This window comes from Anoplolepis gracilipes, chromosome 16 (assembly GCF_047496725.1).
Source record: "Anoplolepis gracilipes chromosome 16, ASM4749672v1, whole genome shotgun sequence".
Classification (NCBI taxonomy): domain Eukaryota; kingdom Metazoa; phylum Arthropoda; class Insecta; order Hymenoptera; family Formicidae; genus Anoplolepis; species Anoplolepis gracilipes.
In genome coordinates this window covers 6918085-6942979 of record NC_132985.1, presented here as the reverse complement: position 1 = coordinate 6942979, position 24895 = coordinate 6918085, and the positions used below count along the sequence as shown (strand labels likewise).

Genomic DNA, 24895 nt, shown 5'->3' with positions numbered 1-24895 from the left:
TTCACGAACATCATAGTCGTTGCAGAAAATCTACAGCCAGACAAATTCATTTCTCGCGATTACACGAGTAACGAGGTGAGCTAAGGCCGTCCCTTTCCTACGGACTACGTACGGCGCTCTCTCTCTAGCTCAGACGAGCTATAGCCGTCCCTTTCCTACGGACTACGTACAGCGCGCTCTCTCTCTAGCTCAGGCGAGCTATAGCCGTCCTTCTCTTAAGGATGACGCATGGCGCGCTCTCTCTCTAGCTCAGGCGAGCTATAGCCGTCCCTTTCCTACGGACTATGTATGGCGCTCTCTCTCTCTAGCTCAGGCGAGCTATAGCCGTCCTTCTCTTAAGGACGACGCACGGCGCTCTTTCTCTCTAGCTCAGGCGAGCTATAGCCATCTTTCTCTTACGGACGACGCACGGCGCTCTCTCTCTCTAGCTCAGGCGAGCTATAGCCGTCCTTCTCTTAAGGACGACGCACGGTGCGCTCTCTCTCTAGCTCAGGCGAGCTATAGCCATCTTTCTCTTACGGACGACGCACGACGCTCTCTCTCTCTCTACCAGGGCGAGAAACGAAAATTTTGCACATTCCACGGAATCAAGCTCATTGTGAAGACGGCACGATTGACCAAATACGTAAATATAGTCTGTACACTAACAATAAAACTGCGTATTAAGGTTAGTTTAAGTTAAGTATAGCAATAAACGTTCGACATGGAACAAATAGCACAGTTAATTAGACAACGGGGTAGAATTCGAGCGAAGCTTACTACATTTAAAAACTTTCTTGCGCGACTTAATGAAGATCCTAATAAACAAGTAGAATTGAATAGTCGACTCGAAAAGGCTGAACAGTTATGGACAGAGTTCGATTATATTCAAAATAAAATTGAAGACGTAGATGGATCGGTTGAACAAGAAGCAGAAAGAATTAGTTTTGAAGGTTGCTTTCATGAAATAATTTCGAATGCGTAAATTGTCCATAACTGAACAAATGCCCGTTCCTCAAATCGCTCAGATTAATGCTATACCAGTTGCACAAGGACCACAGGTGATAGTGCGACCGTCTGTAAAATTGCCTAATATAGACTTGCCGAAATTCGACGGAAGTTATGAGCGTTGGATTCCGTTTCGCGATTTGTTTGAGTCTCTTATTGATTCGAATGCGGCATTACCTAATGTACAAAAACTGCATTATCTAAGATCTGCATTAGCAGGTGAAGCTGCCAAGGTCATCAATGCGTTAGAGATCACAAACGACAATTATACGCTAGCATGGAACTTGTTGAAAAAGAGATACGAGAACAAACGACTAATTGTGCAGCATCTTATCTAAATGTTGATAGATATGCCGGCTATCACTAAAGAATCGCATGCAGATCTTAGACAATTAGCAGACAATATATCTCAATATACGAAATTGCTGGCAAAACTCGACCAACCGGTTGATAGTTGGGGTACGATTATTATACACATTAGCTTACCAAAAATTGATAAGAGCTCACGGCGAGAATGGGAGTCAAAACGGTCAGCAATAGATGAGTTTCCGACGTTAATCGATTTCACAGACTACCTTATCAATCGTAGTGTATTTTTAGAAGCGGTAAATCGTGCAAATCAAATTTCACAAGGTGCTATTTATCATAATAAAAGAGATAATAAATCAGGCGGGAATCAACATAAAAATTTAAGTCAATCGTACGTATCCTCAAGCGATTCGTCATGCGTAACATGTTCCGGTAATCATGGAATACAAGACTGTTAAGTATTCTTAAAAATGGCCGTGAAGGACAGATTAGTAGAAGTAAAGCGAAAACGGCTATGTATAAAATGTTTAAGGACCTTTCATGGGAGAAATTGCAAATCAAATAGTTGTAAAACGTGTAAGGGTTACCATAATACATTATTGCATAGAACAGACCTGGCTGTTAATGAAAAATCAGACAAAAATGAAATACAAACGAATAATACTAATCAGACAACACAAGTGGCTCTGGCCTCAAATTCAGAAGAGTCCATGGTTCTTAATCATTGTAGTGTAAAGGGATCAACTCAAGTGCTTCTCGCGACAGCCGTTATTTATATTCGCGATCAGTATGGAAATCCACACGAATATAGGGCTCTACTCGATAGTGGATCGCAATTCAATTTTATGACAAGAGATATGAGCGAAAAATTACACTTGAAACCAAAATCTATTCACACGACTATTATGGGCATTAGCAACACAGCGGTCAATACGATTCAAAGGATACATGCTACAATTGAATCTCGAATTAACTCATGTCGGTTTAAAGTTCCGTTCCTGGTGATCAATCAAATCACTGAGCGCTTGCCAATGTTTAAGGTTAACAAAACTCATTTGCATATACCTCCGAACATAACATTAGCTGATCCAAGCTATTTTATTCCAGGAAGAATAGATATACTATTAGGTGCATCTATATTCTGGGAGCTCATGTGCAGCAGACAAATACGTCAATCCAAAAATGAGCCGGTTCTACAAGAAACCATATTGGGTTGGATAATTTCAGGTCCCATGCATATTGGCAATGTAAAGCAACCAAATCAAGAAGCATACTGTGGAGTTTCGCTTAGTATGTTACAGCACCAATTAGAAAATTTCTGGAAAATTGAAGAAGTGAAACTACCAATACAACGGTTAACAGAAGAAACACATTGTGAAGAGCATTTTCTTTCTACGTACCAGAGAAATGAAGAAGGTCGTTTTGTAGTGCGATTACCACTCGAAGATACGACAAAGGAATTAGAAAAATCATACAAATCATCAGAAAGGCGACTAAAAATTCTAGAAAGAAAACTAGAAAGGGAACCAGAGTTGAAGGAATGTTATCACGCATTCATGACGGAATATTTAAGGCTGGGACATATGACCGAAATTCGGAATAGTAAAGAATACAAGAAGCAAATATACATTATTCCACATCACGTAGTAAGGAAGGAGGAAAACACTACAACTAAGGTAAGGGTAGTATTTGATGCATCAAGCAAAACATCATCCGGAAAATCACTAAATGATATACTGATGGTAGGACCAATTATACAAGATAATCTGTTTGCCATTCTCATTCGCTTTCGGCAACATAAGTACGCTATAGCAGCTGACATCACAAAAATGTATCGTCAGGTACTGGTACATGAAGATGATCGTAAATTACAATGTATTTTGTGGAGATGGGATAATGAAGAGCCCATACGTGTGTTTGAGCTCAACACCATCACTTACGGCATGTCCATCATTTATAGCTATTCGGTGTCTGCAAGAGATAGCACAGCAAATGAAACACCAGTACGAAAACGCTAGCAAAATTATAAGAAGGGACTTCTACGTAGACGATCTACTTACAGGAGCGGATACTGTGAAGGCGCTTATACAATTCAAACAAGACGTCACTAATATACTGGAATCCGCCAAATTTGAGCTAAGAAAATGGACATCAAATACACCAGAAATAAAGGGTCCAGGTAGTAGTCAAGAAAGAATTATCATTCCATGCGAATCCACTAAGATACTCGGTTTATAGTGGAATACAACGACTGATAACTTTCAGTATCGTATTAAAATGAATCTTCATGATAAGGTCACAAAGCGTAACATATTAGCCAGTGTGGCACAAATATACGATCCGCTGGGAGTTTTAGGTCCTATAGTATTGCAAGAAAAGATACTTATTCAACAGCTGTGGCTATTAAAATGTGGCTGGGACGAAGAAATTACAACCGAGATAAAGGAAAAATGGATTCACTGGAAAACGCAAATTTACAAGCTAAAACAACTATCCATTTCTAGAAGGATACTGTGTGATAATCCTGCGAGGATAGAAATACATGGATTTTGTGATGCCTCTGAATCAGCTTATGGTGCTTGCATATATCTTCGTACAAAAGAAATCAATACGAGTACAAAATATATGGTCAAATTATTATGTGCTAAGTCACGAGTAGCGCCCGTCAAGAAAGTGTCGCTGCCACGACTAGAATTATGCGGGGCACTATTATTAGCCAAATTGAGCAAAAGAGTGCTGCAAATGTTAACGGTACATATAGATGAAGTATACTTATGGAGCGACTCAACCATAGTTTTGTCTTGGATCGCGCGAGATAGCACAGAATGGAAAACATTTGTGGCAAACAGAGTGGGTGAGATACAACGTAAAACAAAAGGTACAAAATGGTATCATGTTAAATCTAAAGACAATCCAGCTGATCTACTATCGAGAGGAGTAAACCCGGAAAGGCTGATAGATAAAGGGATATGGTGGGAAGGTCCACAATTTTTACAGCGATGCACGACGTTCACACCATTCAGCAATAAAGGCAGGCAAGCAGAAATGATTGAAAGACGAACGACAGTTTTAATGGTGCATACAAAGAAAGAAGACGCATTTCTAAATATCATTAAAAAATTTTCATCATTGTCAAGATTAAGAAGGGTAATCGCATACTGTTTACGGTTTAAAGACAAACATAGTACACAAGAAGCAAAGCCGTTAATAGTAGAAGAAATCGAACGATCCATGAAGGTACTCATTTCAGGTTGTCAGAGACACAGCTTTACACAAGAGTTACATGATCTTTGTAATCGATCGCAAGTACATTCCAAGAGTAAACTGTTGCCCTTGCATCCTTTTTTGGACGAGGAGAGCATTATTCGTGTGGGGGGAAGGTTACGCAATGCTCCTATAGAATTCACTCAAAAACACCCCATTATTTTACCAAAAAAAACACCATCTCACAAAATTAATAATTAGAGAGATACATTATAAGAACTTGCATGCAGGTCTTATCAATAATGCGCAATAAATATTGGCCTATTTCAGGTAAAGAGACAATACGGAGCGTATTGAGGCATTGTATAATTTGTTTTCGCGCTAAACCGGTAACTGCGAAACAATTAATGGGCAATATGCCTGCAATAAGGGTGACGCAATCATCGCGAGCGTTTTTATACTCAGGGGTAGACTACGCAGGTCCATTTACTATAAAAATATCGCGTAATAAAAATAGTAAAGCGTACTTATCGATTTTCATTTGTCTAGTTACAAGGGCGGTACACTTTGAATTGGAACCTGATTTAAATACAACATCATTTCTCAAAGCGTTAAAAAGATTTATTGCCCGAAGAGGCAGATGCAAGGTGCTATATTCGGACAATGGCACCACCTTTGTGGGAGCAAACAACCAGCTTAAGGAATTAAAAGATTGTCTATTAAAGGAGGCGACGCAGAGTCAGATACAGGAATATCTGACAGAGCAGTCGATTGACTGGAAGTTCATTCCCCCGTATTCACTGCACATAGGCGGATTATGGGAAGCAGGGGTAAAATCTGCCAAAATGCATATGCGCAAGGTTATTGGACCAACGCCGATGAGCTTTGAGGAACTTTACACGGTTCTAACTTCTATTGAAGCCTGTCTCAATTCAAGGCCTCTTACCCATTGTCTAATGATCCGACCGATTTGCAGCCGTTGACACCGGGTCATTTCCTAATAGGCGAAGTAATGACCGCGATCCCAGATCAGGATATTGCGAACGTACCCGCGAATCGTCTAACGCGTTACCAATTATTAACTCAGATGAGACAACACTTTTGGGCGCGATGGTCAAAAGAATATATTACACAATTACAAGAAAGAGGCAAATGGAAACAGTCTAGTCCGGTAAATATACATCCAGGAACAATGGTTATTCTAAAGAATGAAAATGCACTTCCGATAGCATGGCCATTAGGACGAGTGGTGGAAATACATCCTGGAGCAGACGGACTTATCCGAATAGTTACTGTTAAAACCAGTCGCGGACTATATAAGCGCGCTATAGCTAAATTATGCGTTCTACCTATGGAAAAAACTGAAACAATCTAGTCGATTAAGACATGGTTATATTGCGTTCACGACATTATTATATGGTGTTCAGGTCGTTCTGCATTAGTTAAGTAAGACAAGTATATTTAAGTAAACCACATATTGTATTCGCGTTTATTTTTTTTTTTTTTTGAGTTATCGAATCCAGACATTTTATTTACGTTATTTCATTTTAGACAACTAAGATTGGCGTTATTAGGTTTACGTATTAGCTATGGAATTGATAATTTACAAGCAAAGGCAAACCGATTGTAAATGAAGGATTCTACCTCGGCAAATGAATATAAATTTAGTTGAAAGAATATGTATCTTTCAAGGGGGGCAGAATGTTGTGTCCAATTTAACTGTATTATCTAAGATCTGATAACCCTGACATCTATACGCGAAGGTCGGGATCGACCTATAATAACGAGCGAAAATCAGTATGGCAACATTTGTTCAACAAGACACTCGTGCCTCTGTAACGTAGACTGTATTTGTCAAGGAAATATATAAGAAAAAGTAACGTCTAGATAAAGTGACTTTGACCAAAGATCCCTGACTCCCGAACACTCATACAGGCCGTAACAATACAACCACGGCCCAAACACTCATACAGGCCATAACAATACAACCACGGCCCAAACAACATGAATTATAGATTTTCAGTCACAGCGGGACCGAACTGGGACCGCAATAACGCTATTTTTGTCTCTCTTGAAATGTAATTGTGTTTATTCGTATACGGACTCATCAATACAACGAATGAGAGTTTACTTCTCAATATTGAGAACTATGATGCTGGAATTTTTCTTGTCAATTACTCCTGTCGATGCTGTTAATGCATATCTCAATTATATTCCGAATGCATTTAATTTCATGCGATAAGAAGTCACTGAGAAATTGAACCATCACGTGTCTATAGTAATGTCAAATTCATATATATTTTTTACATTTTTTTTCACTAGATATACGTTTGACTTTTCGTAAGCATGATTGATCAATTTTTAATAATACATACATGCTGTTATTACAAATGTAAGAATATAAGATGTAAATAAATTTCATATACACTCTCTTTGTATATTTTAATTAATTAATTTATTTTATATTTTAATAATTTTATGTCAATACAGTCGAATCTCGCTAACTTACTTGAATCTTAAAGGAATAGAAAATAATTCGAATTAGCGAATATTTTGAGTTACAAAGTCTTCGAGTTATAGAGGTACGAAAAATATTCGACTTATAGAGGTTTTGACAAAATTCAATTTTGTTACTAGATTCACATTCAATTTTTGGCGAGCATAATTTCACAGGTGCAAATGAGAAAGAAAAAGATATTATTTTTGGCATTCAATTTTTAATAATATATACATACTGTTGCTACAAGTATAAAAGTATAAGATGTAAATACATTTTATATACACTCCCTATAAATACTATTAATTTATTTTTTTTATTTTACTAACTTTATTTCAATTCAGTCGAATCTTAAGGAAATAGAAAATAATCCGAGTTACGAACTTTTCGAGTTTTCGAGAGCAAAAAAAAATTTTGTTTTGACAGAATTTGATATTTGACAATAATATAAAATACATATATATTGAAATTATACATGAATAACTTAAAATTAAAAAATAAAGAAGGATTTGTATTTAATTATATATAATTATATATTTAAATATGCAAATACTTAATAAGATACATAATAATACAATATATAATTATATTTGTATATAATTATCTTTCTAAAATTAATTCATAAAAGTTACTCATAAAATGTTACCTGTTACTTATATGTTTAACATTTTTCTATGATTTTTGATAATACAAATAACGAAAGTATAAATAAAATATAATTCAAAAGAGTAAAATATAACACAAAAAAACAAAATTGTAATTGTGATATATATATATAATATTTTTTAGAAAAACAAACTAAAATATTCAAAAGTACTTATTATTTTCGCGGTTCGATTGTAAGGTATATACCATCTTTGGCCGCAAGTACAAAGCTTTTTTTATCGATAATTATCGGTACCGTAGTTCGGGGATCAAGTTTGAACTTGAATCTCGATAGAAGACTCACTAGTCCAACTTTAGTTTGTACATAACCAAATCTCGAACCTGAAAATTATTATAATTGTAATAAGTAATAATGATATAAAATTTTATGATAAAATAATAAGACTTTACTTTTGTTATTAATAAGATAATGGTAGATAATTCACTTGCTGTCAACCTTACAAAAAATTTTTAATACAAGAAATACATATTAAAAATGAATTTTTAAATATTTTTAAAACTATATATATATATATATATATATATATATATACTTACAATTCAACAAATAAAATATTTAATTCTTTATGCTACAGGTTTTGAAATATAAATATTAATTAATGTAGTAAATATATATAAGTAATACCCCAGCGGAAACTCAACCTTTTTTTATAAATATAAGCAAAACTATTACAAAAATGAAATGTAGAAAAGTTTTTAGGGAGGGGCAAGTCTTTTTTAAAAAATTATAAATGAAGAAATTAAAAGTTGGAAAAAACAGAGCTCATGCTAATTACGTTGACATGTTGTTGTCTTGAGTAACGTTCAAAAAGTTTTAAACGTCGTTCGTAATTTATTAAAAAGTTATAAACAAAAAAATTTTCATTTATTATACGCATCTTTGTATGTATTAAAAACATATTACGCACTGAACATTATATGTGTTGAAAAGACATATGGAACTGTATAATGGTCCAATAGAATAGGGAAAAATGAGTATTTGTGGTAATAAAATAAAACTTATAAACAAAAGAGTTTCTCAATATGTTTTTTGGGCTTGAATAAGTTGAATTGAGATTTTACATTAAAACTTTTAATTTAATTTTAAAGTTAAAAACTCGGGAAATTTCATATAACGATAGTTAATAAGCGGTGGGCGCTTTTAATATATATAATAATTCATACAATTAAATGGTGGGAAAACATTGCTTAGTATATAATCTGACTCAATGGTATGTGTATGTAAACAAAAGTCAAAGACAGAGTGTAATTTTGCGCTTTCTATTCACTACGTTGTACTCAACACTATTCTTGATAATAACTGTTTAATAAAGAGTTGCCCCTGTTAAAAACTTTTCTACATTTCATTTTTATAATAGCTTTGTTTACATTTATAAAAAAAATTAAGTTTTCGCTATTTGTAAATAACAAAAAATAACAGATTTTTTTACAAATTAGATAGAAAAGTACGCTTATTGTTGCCTCACCGATACAAATTCGTGGTCCTTCTCCAAATGGCAAAAAAGTATAAGGATGTCTGGCTGCTACTTTATCCTTATTAAATCGTTCAGGATCAAACTTATCGGGATCTGGATATATCAATGGATCTCGATGTAACCCAAATATTGGTATAGTGATTGTCATACCTTTTGGCACGTGAATATTTGTTGTTGGAAGAGTTATTTCCTCGGTACAGATGCGAATCAAATTAGGTATAGGTGGATATTTCCTCAAACTCTCTGCAATATATAAAAAAATTGTAGAAATAATACAACAAATAAATATTGGGATACTAACGGGTGTAATACATGTTTATTTAAAAATAATATATAAGTTAAGAAATATCAATGCGTAAGTTGTGTATAAATTCTTGGTTTTAAGTAGAATTTTTAATTCGTTTGTAAAAGGAACTTAATCTCAAAAATTTATAAGAATATAATTTGCTCCCGATTCTATTATACAGACAATAAACTTGCCGTTTATAACTTTGTGAAGATATGTCATTTCGTTTAAAGCATTGTACGTCAGTTCGCCATGCTTTTTTAATGTTTCGTCAATTTCCTTGCGAAGTTTGTCTTGCAAGTCCTGTTGTTGAGCTAATTCGTATAAACAAAACGTTGCTGTCGTCGAAGAAGTTTCGAAGCCAGCGGCGAAAAAGATAAAAGCTTGCGCAACCGCTTGTAACAAAGTGAGCCTATTTATGTTCGTGGATGCTATATACAAATAAAATATTTTATATTATAATCTCGATTCTTTTAGAAATGCACAATATATACGTATCATTGCTTATATTTAATTAAAGTAAGAAATATGTATAATGTACGAATATAGAAACACATTATTTTCAAAAATAAAATTTCTTATAAAAAACAAGATGAGCGCGATAGAAAAATAAGAATTATTAATTTAAAACAAATGTATAGCTATATATTTACAAGATTCATCGATATCGACATCATCGGATTCAACATAGCCCTTTTCCATAAGTTGTATGAGTAGATTCATAAAATCATCTATGACGATGTTATGCGTTCGTCTATATTCCACATTGTCTCGAAATATTTGCGTCCAAAATTTGGTGACTCCTCGGTCAAGCATAATGATGGAAAAGAAATCCAATACTTGAGGCATGAACGTAGATAAGACGGACCAAAAGGGATGCTCTTTAAAAATTCTTTTTCCACAATATTGAAACTCATTGTCGCCTTTTTCTATGCAATTGGAATTTACTCCAAAAACTGCCGACATAATTATATCCGTGGTATACCTACAAATTTATTTTACCCAAATTTTCAATAAACTACTATAGTATTAAAAAATGTATTATATATACATATATATATATATATATATATATATATATATGTATACAAGGACTTTTTAAATCTTACCTTTTAAACCAATCTTTCATCTCGATAGGATCTCCTGTTTGAGCCACGCTTTCTAGGCTGCTCACCAATTCTTCGCCGCGCAGCTTCAGAATCGCAAACATCTGTTTTATTTTTCCCGAAGTGAAGGTGGGTGTCATTTTGACGCGCAAGTTCCGCCACTTCTTTCCAGACAGTGCTATCAAATGACCGGTCAATGGATCAACCTTCTCGTTGCAGAATATTCCGCGATCATGAAAATTGTTGAATTCTTTTGTCAGCACAACTCGAATAAGATCAGGATCGGTGATTATCAGATTTGGCTTGAAAAATGTATATATTCCAAAGGCACGATGATCTTTATATTTTATGTAGAGGTCATAAAAAAACTCGCCTGTTAAAAAAATTTTTTTGTACAATTCTACTATTTCTCGTTTCAAATATAATAAAGAAGAGAGCGAACAAAGTAAAAGATTGCACGTGCAAATAAATTCATTATATTATAGGAATACTCACTTAATGATACTTTGTTAGTCACTAAGGATCCGATATTACCAGTTGGCACAACAGGCTCTACATAAAAAATACCTTTTTTGCGCCAGTAACTGAACAACACATACTTATAATAAGTATATATAATAACCAAAGCAGCGATGAAAGTAACAATTAATTCCGCAAATACCATCGTAACTTCTGTTTGAAACAAATAGAAATAAGTATTTTATTACATTTCATTACAGTTATAAACTTTGATAACATTTGATTAAAATTATATAAATTACAAAATATTACTAAGAAATTTGTCGCTTTTTGTAATTATTTATTGTAGTCATTTTATCAGTCAATTATCAGTTTCTTGTAAAATACATGAGAAAAAAGCTAAATAAAGTTGCTAGAAAAATTATTGCTGGATTTTATTAGTTTTTTCTTTTCTTTGCGTTGATTTAAAAAACTGTCCCATTAGTCAAGTATAGAAAATATTCTATTATAAATAATTATGTATAAAATCGATTTTCTTTAATAAAATTTTAATTTGACAACATTTAATTGACTTTATGTAGATATTTTAAAATTAAGACTTAAAAATTCTTTTAATAGATAATACCTACGCATTATAATTTTATTAAGAAATGATTTAACAAATAATCTTTTCATAATTTTAATAATTCATAAGTAAAATAGTAATTTTGCATTATATTTTTATTAAAAATTGACTTAACAAATAATCTATTATTATAAAAATGTGCACTTATTTGAAGAACTTATTTATAAAAAAGTATTTACAAAAAAGTTTATGTAATTGTTAATATAATATTACCTTTTTTAAAATAAAAAGCTTGCTCAAAGTGATCTTTCTCTCAAAAATCGATTGTTTGCAAGATTTATTTCTGCTGTCACGATTACTGCATATATATGAGCACGTCTTGGGTGTATATGCACTCATTAGTATTTTTTTAAGTACTGAGAAATATTGTAATTGCAAGTGCGTGTATACGTAGAAGTGACTATAATATCATTTTTACATTGATTGATTATTATACACGGTATGTCCCTAAAGTTCTTGAACTGAATTTTTAAATTTAATATTAGTGGCGCAATTTGCCTGTACTTTTGAAAGTATATTGAACTTATCGCGCACTCCGTGTAAAGTTTGAACAAGCTACGTCAAATTCAAGCAGCGCTCAAACGTTTCGCATGAACGGTGTTTGTGACGTGTGTTACTCGTTGTAAAATGGATATTAATATCGAACAACGTATTGCAAATTAATTTTCTGTTGAAAATTTTAGATTTTTCAATGTTGGAGGGCTAATGTAAAGTTGGCCTTCCAAAATTTGTTTTGCCTATATTTTTTAAATTAAAAGAGGGCAAACGAAAATTTCAACGGGGCATTCATGGGCAAACGATGGGCAAACGTTAGCAAAAAGAAAATTTTGAATTTTTTAATATTGGGGGGCTAACTTCACACAGGTGTGTTTATCTTACTTGTAAGTTGATAGCTGAACTATGGATGTTAGGCTAAGACCCTACAAAACTCCTCTAAAGAATACAAAAATTCCTCACCATTTGCTGAACAAGTTAGTAGGTAGTACTCTTCGGTGTGGACGGTTACAAACTGACCTCTCTACTATTATATATAAGGTATTACATAAGATTACATATAAGGAAAAATATTTGCTCACATTTGCATAAAAATACCGAGTTATCTACTTTAAAACGTTATTTTACAAACAAATTTACGATGGCTAATCTTTCCTTTTTATTTATGTAATCTTTGAATGTATTTGCAATAAGTAATTTTATTTTAAAAATAACTACATGTGTTTCTATACCAATTAATTCCTGAATGATTTACGATATAATTAATATATGTCTGCCATGTATAACTAAATCAAAGATAATATTATAAAATATATAAACTTTTTATTTTTAATTTTTTTATACAAGAAAAATTGTATATAAAGTTTACTTGCGATATGCGTAAGAAATAAATCAAAGTCAAAGTTTTCTTCACATTATCAATTGTGTGCGGTGAATTGTGAAACACACGCTTATTTATTCGCTTTTTGTCATTATTTGACTATTACTTTGATACCTAATGTAATTATGCAACATAATTATTTGTTGAGTAGAGAGGCACAGCATATTTTACAAGGTTTTTATCTAAATACTATTTTAATCTAGCTGATAAAAAAGTTGCAAATACATTAACAAACTCTAATATAAATCATTCTAATGTAAATCCTGACTCATTTGCAGTTATTTAATGGAGAGAATATAAAGTAATTTGTCGCATAAATAGGCTTAGAAAATATATATACTGCAGAAGGGCTTGTATTTTTAATTCTTTCCTTATCGTGTACGTATCCGCGAGTAAGCTTTCTCTGTACTGCGGACTCCGGAATTAAAGTTAATAAATCAATTTAAATAGAAACAATGAAACAATAAAAAACTTTAATAAGAATTTATTATTTTCTTATCGCGGCTTGATAGTAAGATATACATTCCCTGGCCGCAAGTACAACGCTTTTTTTTATCGAAAACTATCGGAATCGTAGTTCAATCAAGTTTGAACTTGAATCGCGATAGAAAATTCACAAGTCCAACCTTAGTTTGTACATAACCAAATCTCAAACCTGAAAATTATTATAATTGTAATAAGTAATAATGACAGTAAAATTTTATGATAAAATTATAAGACTTTTATTTTTGTTATTAATAAGATAATGGTAGATAATTCACTTACTGTCAACTTTACAAAAAATTCTTGATTATAAGAATAACTACTTACTCTTCCTTTTCCTTGATGTCATGCATTGTGTAGTAAAAGAAGTGTGAGCACCGCGTACGTGACCCGTGACAATTCGACAACTGTGAGTCATTCATCCGAATCCGGCGGGCGTACTGTCAGTGCGAGCACGTGTTTCTACTGAGGCGCCAGCGCCGGCACGTGCGTTTCGCGTTCGATCACCTCGAGGTTGAACGCCGGCACAATGGGATTCTCTCAGCATTGCTTTCCAGTGAATTTCCGGAGAAATAATCGGTTGAAAAGAAGATGTCAAATCGATGTCGACATTTGTCGGTATTTATTTGATGTTTTCTCAATCTTTAGTTTTTACTGGGCAAAAATGTTCACGCGCCTCAGTATTGCGGCTAAGGTAAATGCTGGCCGCGTGAAACGTATGTATACATGTATAGATATTTGTTTACATATATATATATAACATTATATGTATTGTATATCTTTTGTAAAAATTGCAAATTAGACGAAATTGAAAGAATATGTACAGTAACACAAAATTCGTTAAATTATCATATTCGATAAGAATTCAATTTTATTGTTAATAATTACTTAAATATTTAATAGTTTTCTTTTCATACTAAAAAAATTATTAATAAATTCGAGAAACTTTTATTAAAAAAATTTTATAATCGCAAATACATTTAAATTCTTTTATAATATAAAAAGTATGTAAAATCATCATGTATTCTGTATCAAGATTCGATGTTATGCCAATAATTATATATTAACTTCTTACTTTCTTATAAATATAAGAATATAAAATGTAAATACATTTTATATACACTCTCTATGAATACTATTAATTTATTTTTTTATTTTACTAATTTTATTTTAATTTAGTCGAATCTTAAGGAAATAGAAAATAATTCGAGTTACCAACTTTTCGAGTTTTCGAGAGCAAAAAAGAATTTTGTTTATAAAGGTTTTGACAGAATTTGATATTTGACAATAATATAAAATACATATACATTGAAATTATACATGAATAACTCAAAATTTCAAAATATAGAAGGATTTGTATTTAATTATATATAATTATATTTCTAAATACATAAATATTTAGTTACGTAATAATACAATATATAATTATGTTCGTATATAATTATCTTTGTAAAATTAATTCATAAAAGTCACTCATAAAATGTTACCTGTTACTTATATGTTTAACATTTTTCTATGATTTTTGATAATACAAATAACGAAAGTATAAATAAAATATAATTCAAAAAAGTAAAATATAACACAAAAAAACAAAATTGTAATTGTGATATATATACAGGGTGTCCCGGAACACCCTTAACAATGCTCGTGAGCAGGTAGGGCACAGTAAACTGAGCAAAAAAGTCTTCTATCATTTTGCGATTTTCGCAATAATTATTAAAATATTAATTAAAAAGGCTCAGCGTATAAGCGCGCGGCGCATATAGCGCTCAGCACACCTTGAGCGTTTTTAATTAATAGTTCAATAATTATTGCGCTAATTGCAAAATAATACAGGACTTTTATGTTCAATTTGACTTGCTCTATCTGCCCTAGAGAGTTGGGGCGATTATTACCGGACATCTTGTAGATATGTATAATATTGTTCGCTAAGCGTTTTTAATTAATATTTTAATAATTATTGCGAAAGTCGCAAAATGGTATAAGACTTTTTTGCTCAGTTTACTGTGCCCTACCTGCTCACGAGCGTTGTTAAGGGTGTTCCGAGACACCCTGTATAATATTTTTTAGAAAAACAAACTAAAATATTCAAAAGTACTTATTACTTTCGCGGTTCGATTGTAAGATATATACCATCTTTGGGCGCAAGTACAAAGGTTTTTCTTTCAATAATTATCGGAACCGTAGTTCGGGAATCAAGTTTGAACTTGAATTTCGATAGAAGACTTACAAGTCCAACCTTAGTTTGTACATAACCAAATTTCGAACCTGAAAATTATTATAATTGTAATAAGTAATAATGATACAAAATTTTATGATAAAATAATAAGACTTTACTTTTGTTATTAATAAGATAATGGTAGATAATTCACTTGCTGTCAACCTTACAAAAAATTTTTAATTATAAGAAATATATATTAAAAATGGATTTTTAAATATTTTTAAAACTATATATATATATATATATATATATATATATATATATATATATATATATATTTACAATTCAACAAATAAAATATTTAATTCTTTATGCTACAGATTTTGAAATATAAATATTAATTAATGTAGTAAATATATACAAATGATAGCCTAGCGAAAACTCAACCTTTTTTTATAAATATCAACAAAACTATTACAAAAATGAAATGTAGAAGAATTTTTAGGGAGGGGGGAGTCTTTTTTAAAAAATTATAGATAAAAAAAATTAAGAGTTGGAAACAACAGAGCCCATGCTAATTATGTTGACATGTTGTAGTCTTGAGTAACGTTTTAAACGTCGTTCGTGGTTTATTAAAAAGTTATAAACAAAAAAAGTTCATTCATTATTTACATCTTTGTATGTATTAAAAACATATTACGCACTAAACGCACATTATATATGTGTTGAAAAGACACGTGGAACTGTATAATGGTCCAACAGAATAGGGAAAAATGAGTATTTGTGGTAATAAGGTAAAAATTATAAACAAAAGAGTTTCTCAATATGTTTTTCGGGCTTGAATGGGTTGAATTGAGATTTTACATTAAAACTTTTAATTCAGTTTTAAAGTTGAAAACTCGGGTAATTTTTCATATAACGATAGTTAATAAACCGTGGGCGCTTTTAATATATATAATAATTCATACAATTAAATGGTAGGAAAACATTGCTCAGTATATAATCTGACTCAATAGTATGTGTATGTAAACAAAAGTCAAAGACAGAGTGTAATTTTGCGCTTCTATTCACTACGTTGTACTCAACACTATTCTTAATAATAACTGCTTAATAAAGAGTTGCCCCTGTTAAAAATTTTTCTACATTTCATTTTTATAATAGCTTTGTTTACATTTATAAAAAAATTAAGTTTTCACTGTTTGTAAATAACAAGAAATAACAGATTTTTTTACAAATTAGATAGAAAAGTACGCTTATTGTTGCCTCACCGATACAAATTCGTGGTCCTTCTCCAAAGGGCAAAAAAGTATAAGGATGTCTGGCTGCTACTTTATCCTCATTAAATCGTTCAGGGTCAAATTTATCGGGATCTGGATATATCGATGGATCTCGTTGTAATCCAAGTATCGGTATAGTGATTGCCATCCCTTTTGGCACGTGAATATTTGTTGTTGGAAGAGTTACTTCCTCGGTACAGATGCGATTTAAAATAGGTACAGGTGGATATTTCCTCATAGTTTCTGCAATGTATAAAAAAAGTGTAGAAATAATACTCTGAAATATATATTCGTATACTACTGTGTGTAATACATGTTTATTTAAAAATAATATATAAGTTAAGAAATATCAATGCGTAAGTTGTGTAATAAATTCTTGGTTATAAGTAGAATTTTTAATTCGTTTGTAAATGGAACTTAATCTCAAAGATTAATAAGAATATAATTTGCTCCCGATTCTATTATACAGACAATAAACTTGCCGTTCATAACTTTGTGAAGATATGTCATTTCGTTTAAAGCATTGTACGTCAGTTCGCCATGCTTTTTTAATGTTTCGTCAATTTCCTTGCAAAGTTTGTCTTGCAAGTTCTGTTGTTGAGCTAATTCGTATAAACAAAACGTTGCTGTCGTCGAAGAAGTTTCGAAGCCAGCGGCGAAAAAGATAAAAGCTTGCGCAGCCGTTTCTAACAAAGTGAGCCTATTTATGTTTGTGGGTGCTATATACAAATAAAATATTTTATATTATAATCTCGATTTTTTTAGAAGTATACAATATATACGTATCATTGCTTATATTTAATTAAAATAAGAAATATGTATAATGTACGAATATAGAAACACATTTATTTTCAAAAATAAAATTTCTTATAAAAAACAAGATGAGCGCGATAGAAAAATAAAAATTATTAATTTAAAACAAATGTATAGCTATATATTTACAAGATTCATCGACATTATCGAGTTCAACATAGCCCTTTTCCATAAGTTGTATGAGTAGATTCATAAAATCATGCCTGACGACGTTATGCGTTTGTCTATATTCCACATTGTTTTGAAATATTTGCGTAAAAAATTTAGTGACTCTTCGGTCATGGAATGGGATGGAAAAGAAATCCATTACTTGGGGCGCAAACCCAGAAAAGACGTTCCAAAAAGGATGCAATTCAAAGATTTTTTTTCCCCAATATCGAATCTTATTGTCGCTTTCTTTTATGCAATTAGATTGGACTCCAAAAGCTATCGACATAATTATATCCGTGGTATACCTACAAATTTTCAATAAATTACCATAATTCAGTATTAAAAAGTTTTTCTTTACATTTATATATATACACACTACGCACAAAAATGTAGGGAACACTTTTTATACGTCAAAAAATGGGTTATTTTGAAACAATTGCAACTCGGTGAAAAGTCATGTAGAAAAGTTCAAAAAAAAATATTTTAAAGTTTGATGTTTTAACTTGAATGCGCTATAGTTTCAAAAATGTTTGTATTTTCCTTATTTTATGCTTTAAAAAGGACCCCATAGCTTTGTTCCTTAAAATTATGTATCTTTGAAACTTTGCGGTTTGATGAGAAAAATTGTCTTGATTAATTTAAGTCAAGTTTCATATAGTACAATGTTTATACCTACAAATATGCTTCTTTTAAATCTTTCCTACGATTTTTTTTGACCGAATTACATAATTTAAAAACTAAACCTGTATTTATAATAAAATTTATAGAAAAATTTTAAAAAAAGCATTTTGTAGAAAAAATGTTGTATTTTAAGAAACTTGACTTATATTTTTCGAGAAAAATAGTTTTTAAGAACTGCAGTATGTCAAAAATATGTAATTTTAAGGAAAAGAACAGTGTTTCTTGTTTGGAGAATAGGACTAAAAAGATCAAAATATTTTTAAAAATTATTGACAGCAAGTTAAAACTAAAACTTTAAGCTTTAAAATACTTTGTTTTTTTAATTTTCCTGCAATGATTTTTCACCGAGTATCGACAATATTTCTGAAAAATATAGGTTTAGTTTTTAAATCATGTAATTCGGTCAAAAAGGTCGTAGGAAAGTTTTAAAGAAAGCATTTTGTAGGAAAACACTGTACCTTATGAAACTTGACTTAAATTCATCGAGATAATTTTTCTCATCAAGCCGCAGAGTTTCAAAGATACATAATTTTAAGGAACAAAGCAATGTGTTCCTTTTTAAAGCATAAAATAAGGAAAATACAAAAATTTTTTAAACTATCGATAGCGTGTTAAAGTTAAAACTTCAACCTTCAAAATATTTTTTTTTTTAATTTTTCTACACATTATTTTTCACTGAGTTGTAACAGTATGAAAATAACCCATTTTTCGACATATAAAAAGTGTTCCTTATATTTTTATGCGTAGCGTATATGTGTATGTATACAAGAATTTTTGTTAACCTTCCAAACCAATCTTTTATCTCGATGCGATCTCCTGCTTGAGCCACGCTGTCAAGGCTCTTCACCAATTCTTCGCCACATATCTTCAGAATCGCAAACATCTGTTTGATTTTTCCCGAAGTGAAAGTGGGTGTCATTTGGACGCGCAATTTTCGCCACTTCTTCCCAGACAGTGAAACCAAATTACCGGTCAATGGATCAACCTTCTCGTTGCAGAATAATCCGCGATCATGGAATTTTTTGAATTCCTTTGTCAGCACTACCCGAATAAGATCAGGATCGGTGATTATCAGATTTGGTTTGAAAAATATATATATTCCAAAGGCACGATGATTTTTATATTTTATGTAGAGGTCGCAAAAAAACTCGCCTGTTAAAAAATTCTTTTGTTCAATTCTACTATTTCTCGTCTCAATAAAAAAAGAAAAGGGCGAAGAGAGTAAAAAGATTGCACTTATAAATAAATTCATTATATTATGGCAAAAGATACTCACCTATTGATACTTTGCTAGTCACTAAAGATCCGATATTACCTGTTGGCACAACAGGCTCCACATAAAAAACACCTTTTTTGCGCCAGTAATTGAATAACACATATTTATAATAAGTATATATAATGATCAAAACTGCGATGAAAATAGCAATTAATTCCATGAGTACCATCATAAGTTCTGTGTGAAACAAATTAAATTAAGTATTTTATTACATTTTATTACAATCATAAAATTTGATAATACTTGATTAAAGTCACTTGAAAAAATTCGAAATATTTCAAAAATATTAATTTTTACAAACAAGTAACTATCAACTTGGCGAATATTATTCGCCAAGTTGACAGTTACTTGTTTGTAAATATTAGGAATCTTATATATTCGAAATATTACATTAATTTTTCCAAAATACATGAGAAAAGAGCCAATTGAAATAGAAGAAATTAATATATTTAACATTAAACTTACTAGAGAAATCATAACTGTTGAGTTTTATTAGTGTTTTTTGCTGTTTGCCCGAATTAAGAGAAGTGCTCTAGTAGTACAAGTATAGAAAATATTCTATTATAATAATTATTTATAACTCGATTTTCTTCACTAAGATTTTAGTCATTATTTAATTGATTTGATGAAAACTTTTAAACATTAGAATTTGAATACTCTTTTGAATAAATAAATAAATAAATAATACGCATTAAATATTTATTAAAAATTGACTTAACAAACATTCTTTCAATAATAAATAAATAAAATGATAATTTTACATCATATTTTTATTAAAAATGGACTTAACAAATCAACAATTATTATAAAAATAATCCTGTATTTATAAAAAAGTTTATGTAATTTTGTTAATATAATATTATCTTTTTTAAAACGGAAAGCTTGCCCAAAGTGATCTTTCTCTCAAAAATCGATTGTTTGCAAGATTTATTTCTGCTGTCACGATTACTGCATATATATGAGCACGTCCTGGGTGTATATGCACTTATCAGTATTTTTTTAAGTATTGAGAAATATTGTAATTGCAAGTGCGCGTATACGTAAAAGTGACTATTACCATTTTTACATTGATTGATTATTATACACGGTATGTCCCTAAAGTTCTTGGACTGAAATTTTTAATTCAATATTAGTGGCGCAATTTTCCTGTACTTTCGAAACTATATTGAACTTATCGCGCACTTCGTGTAAAGTTTGAGCAAGCTACGTCAAATTCAAGCATCGCTCAAACGTTTCGCATAAACGGTGTTTGTGACGTGTGTTACTCATTGTAAAATAGATATTAATATCGAGCAACGTGTTGCAAATTAATTTTGTTTCAAAGTTTGAATGCGACGGAAACGTTCGCTAAACTATTTTCTTTTTCCGAAGATAAAGCAGTAGTTGAAAGAAAACCGATTTAACACGATTGAGGACATCTAAAAAGCAGTAATCGAGAAGTTCTGCATGCTTGGAAAATTGAAAAACATGTTATTTAGGATATTTATTATTCAAAGAAGTCTCCATTTTTTGCATTGATCGATTCGCATTTTCAAGTTTCGCATGGGTAAACTCTTCTTGCGGAATCTTTAGCTTCTCAGTTATTGCTTTCTGGATAGTCTTCAATCGCGTTAAATCGGTTTCCTTTCAACTGCAACTTTATCTTTGGAAAAAGAAAATAGTCTGGCGGACGTTTCTGTCGCATTCAAACCGGCTTTAAAACAAAATTTAATTACAACACGGTGCTCCATATTAATATCTATTTTACAATAAGTACCGCATGTCACAAACATCGTTCATGCGAAACGTTTGAACACTGCGAGAATTTGAACATAACTTGCTGAAATTTTACACGCAGTGCGTGATAAGTTCCCTCTCCATACTCCCAAAAGTACAGACAAATTACGCTACTAGTATTAAATTTAAAAATTTAATCCGGGAATTAATTGAAATATACCGTATATAAGAAATGAAACAAAAGTACATATAATGTTTTGGAGGATGATATTGTCCCAGACATACTGTAGCAATTATCCATTCACGGTAGCGGCTGTCGTACACTCTGTGTAAGGTATTTACAACATTTTTCATTCAAAAAAATATTTGCTTGTAAACAATATTTTTGTGGACTCGAAAAATAATGTGAAGCACGGGTCATTAAAATCGAACTCGAGATCTTTTATTTTCTGAAGAATTTCTCTTATCATCCGAGTTACTCAGACCTCTTGTCTAATGTTATTTTACCCAGAGTAACAAAGTATTACGACTTGAAAGAGAGCGAATAGTCTGACGTCTAACAATAAGTCTGATGGGTCTCTCGCAGCTAGTTCATCGCGACTGGATGCACACACTGCCAGGATGGAGAAATCCGTATTGGATTCGGACAGCTACAGCGTGACTTTAGAACGTTGTGTTTGTCTTACTTGTAAGTTCATAGCTGAACTATGGATGTTAAGCTAAGACCCTACAAAACTCCTCTAAAGAATACAAAAATTCCTCACCATTTGCTGAACAAGTTGGTAGGTAGTATTCTACGGTGTAAACGGTTACAAACTGACTTCTATACTATTATATATAAGGTACTACATAAGATTGCATATAAGGAACAATGTATGCAATCACATTTGCATAAAAATACCGAGTTATCTACTTTAAAACGTTATTTTATAAATAAATTTACAATGGCTAATCTTTTTTTTTGTTTATGTAATCTTCGAGTGTCTTTACAATAAGTAATTTTATTTTATAAATAAATAACTATATGTGTTTCTATACCAAATGCCTCCTGAATTATTTACGATATAATTAATATATGTCTGCCATGTATAACTAAATCAAAAATAATGTTATAAAATTTCCTATACAAGGCTTAATAATTGACAATGAGTTTTACTCTAAAATTGATAAATAATAAATGTTTTAATTATTCTTTATATTGTTGATCCATATATTCAAAATCAAAATATTAAAAAGAGTCACAATGTTATTAACTTATGTGTTACTTCTCTACAATATTGAGGCATTTTATCTCACCATTTCCTATACAAGAAAAATTGTATATAAAATTTACTTGCGATATGCGCAAGAAATAAATGAAATTCAAAGTTTTTTTTACTCTATCAATTGTGTGCGATGAATTGTAAAACACACGTTTATTCATTCGCTTTTTGTCATTATTACTTTGAGAACTGATATAATTATACAACATAATAATTTGTTCATTAAAAAGGCACAGCATATTTTACAAGTTTTTTATCAAAATACTATTTTAATCTAGCTGATAAAAAAAGTTACAAGTACATTAACAAACTCTAATGTACCTCATTCTAATGTAAATTCTGGCTCATTTGCAGTTATTTAAAAGAGAGAATATAAAGTATCTCGCATAAATAGGCTTAGAAAATATATACTGCAAAAGGGCTTATATTTTTCCCTTTCTCGCGTACGTATGCTTACCGCGAGTAAGCTTTCTCTGTACTGTAGACTCCGGAATTAAAGTTAATAAATCAATTTAAATAGAAACAATGAAACAATAAAAAACTAGTAAGAATCGTTGATAATAATTAACAGACAACTAATAATATAAATTTGTACGATGCTTTAAAACACGAGGTGATGTTCGTTACGTTGATGCGTACTATAATCGGCGTTGGTACCGAAAAGGTTAATAACTGACAATGAGTTTTACTCCAGAATTGATACATAATAATTGTTTTTATTATTCTTTTTTATTATTCTTGTAGATCCATATATTCAAAATCAAAATATTCAAAATAGTCACAATGTTATTAACTCATGTGTTACTTTTCTACAATATTGAGGCATTCGATCTCACCATATAATTATGATAATTCAACACAGTCATCATATCAGTGTTTTTTTCTAGATCAGTGTATAAGTGCTACAAAAATTCAGGTAAATGCATAACATTGAAGTAAAAAATTATTTAAAATCTAAAAACAATATCTGCATGTGTATCAAAAGTGCATGTTTTTTAAGTCTACTCTTCTGTAGGATTCTTTTTCTTACTGCCGTCCTTTATTTATTAATTTATATATATATATTTATAATATAATATTTATAATGTACATGAATTATAGATTTTCAGTCACAGCGGGACCGAACTGGGAACGCAATATCGCTATTTTTGTCTCTCTTGAAATGTAATTGTGTTTATGCGTATACGGACTCATCAATATCAACGAATGAGAGTTTACTTCTCAATGTTAAGAACTATGATGCTGAAATTTTTCTTGTCAATTACTCCTGTCGATGCTGTTAATGCATATCTCAATTATATTCCGAATGCATTTAATTTCATGCGATAAGAAGTCACTGAGAAATTGAACCATCACGTGTCTATAGTAATGTCAAATTCATATATGTTTACATTTTTTTTTAATAGATATACATTCAATTTTTCGCGAGCATAATTGTACAGGTGCAAATGAGAAAGAAAAAGATATCATTCTCTGCATTCAATTTTTAATAATATATAAATACATACTGTTGTTACAAGTATAAAAATATAAGATGTAAATAAATATTATATACATTCTCTTTGCATATTTTTAATTAATTTTATTTTTATTTTAATAATTTTATTTCAAGACAGTTGAATCTCGTTAACTCGAATCTTAATAGAAAATATTTCGAGTTAATAAATGTTTCAAATTACCAAATCTTATAGAGAGACGAAAAAAATTTGATTTATAGAAGTTTTGACAGAATTTAATTTTAATACTAATATGAAAATGTATATTGAAGTTATACATGAATAATTCAAAGTTAAAAAGTAAAGGAAGAGTTACATTTATTTAAATACATATATATTTAAATATATTAATTATACAAAATCATACTATGATTATTTTTCTACAATTAAAAGTTACTGAATATTTTCCAACGATAATACTAATAATAAGAATAAAATATAGTACAAAACAGTAAAGTGTAACATAAATAACAAAATTGGAAGTGTAATATATGATATTTTATTTTTATAGACTTTATTTTTGTTATTAATAAGATAATGGTAGATAATTCACTTACTGTCAACTTTACAAAGAATTCTTGATTACAAGAA

General features: G+C 30.8%; 4 protein-coding genes across 4 annotated transcripts; 3 read left to right on the top strand and 1 right to left on the bottom strand.

Moving 5' to 3' along the window:
• The first annotated feature begins 983 nt into the window (after window positions 1–983).
• LOC140674758 (uncharacterized) lies at window positions 984–1325 on the top strand. The gene has a single exon (XM_072908523.1). It carries the CDS (start codon window positions 984–986, stop codon window positions 1323–1325), a length of 342 nt encoding a protein of 113 aa, XP_072764624.1.
• Window positions 1326–1766: 441 nt separating this feature from the next.
• On the top strand, window positions 1767–3314 carry LOC140674757 (uncharacterized). The gene has a single exon (XM_072908522.1). It carries the CDS (start codon window positions 1767–1769, stop codon window positions 3312–3314), a length of 1548 nt encoding a protein of 515 aa, XP_072764623.1.
• A 259-nt stretch (window positions 3315–3573) lies between these two features.
• Window positions 3574–5875, top strand: LOC140674756 (uncharacterized). Its single transcript, XM_072908521.1, has 4 exons — window positions 3574–4663; window positions 4831–4980; window positions 5050–5330; window positions 5438–5875. The coding sequence occupies exons 1-4, from the start codon at window positions 3574–3576 to the stop codon at window positions 5873–5875; spliced, it is 1959 nt and encodes a 652-aa protein (XP_072764622.1).
• A 1902-nt stretch (window positions 5876–7777) lies between these two features.
• Window positions 7778–22338, bottom strand: LOC140674755 (uncharacterized). The gene is made up of 16 exons (XM_072908520.1): window positions 22311–22338; window positions 20296–20362; window positions 19831–20007; window positions 19337–19706; window positions 17853–18178; window positions 17393–17629; window positions 16902–17153; window positions 15578–15740; window positions 15488–15524; window positions 12572–12632; window positions 11026–11202; window positions 10534–10903; window positions 10078–10409; window positions 9581–9855; window positions 9130–9388; window positions 7778–7984 (listed from the first exon to the last, which is right to left on the bottom strand). The coding sequence occupies exons 1-16, from the start codon at window positions 22311–22313 to the stop codon at window positions 7818–7820; spliced, it is 3273 nt and encodes a 1090-aa protein (XP_072764621.1). The 5' UTR covers window positions 22314–22338; the 3' UTR covers window positions 7778–7817.
• Between the last annotated feature and the right edge of the window lie 2557 nt (window positions 22339–24895).

What these genes read in the sequence shown, in the direction of transcription:
- LOC140674757 (XM_072908522.1), top strand. Translation starts at nt 1,767, where the DNA reads ATGGCCGTGAAGGACAGATTAGTAGAAGTAAAGCGAAAACGGCTATGT.
- LOC140674756 (XM_072908521.1), top strand. Translation starts at nt 3,574, where the DNA reads ATGAATCTTCATGATAAGGTCACAAAGCGTAACATATTAGCCAGTGTG. An exon ending in CTCAGGGGTAGACTACGCAG is followed by an intron (nt 4,981 to 5,049) that starts GTCCATTTACTA and finishes TCATTTGTCTAG; the next exon opens with TTACAAGGGCGGTACACTTT. An exon ending in GCGGATTATGGGAAGCAGGG is followed by an intron (nt 5,331 to 5,437) that starts GTAAAATCTGCC and finishes TCTCAATTCAAG; the next exon opens with GCCTCTTACCCATTGTCTAA.
- LOC140674758 (XM_072908523.1), top strand. Translation starts at nt 984, where the DNA reads ATGCCCGTTCCTCAAATCGCTCAGATTAATGCTATACCAGTTGCACAA.
- LOC140674755 (XM_072908520.1), bottom strand. An exon ending in TTAACAACGCTCGTGAGCAG is followed by an intron (nt 12,633 to 15,487) that starts GTAGGGCACAGT and finishes ATATAATAGTAG; the next exon opens with AGAGGTCAGTTTGTAACCGT. An exon ending in GACTAACAAAGTATCATTAA is followed by an intron (nt 10,904 to 11,025) that starts GTGAGTATTCCT and finishes TTTTTTTAACAG; the next exon opens with GCGAGTTTTTTTATGACCTC.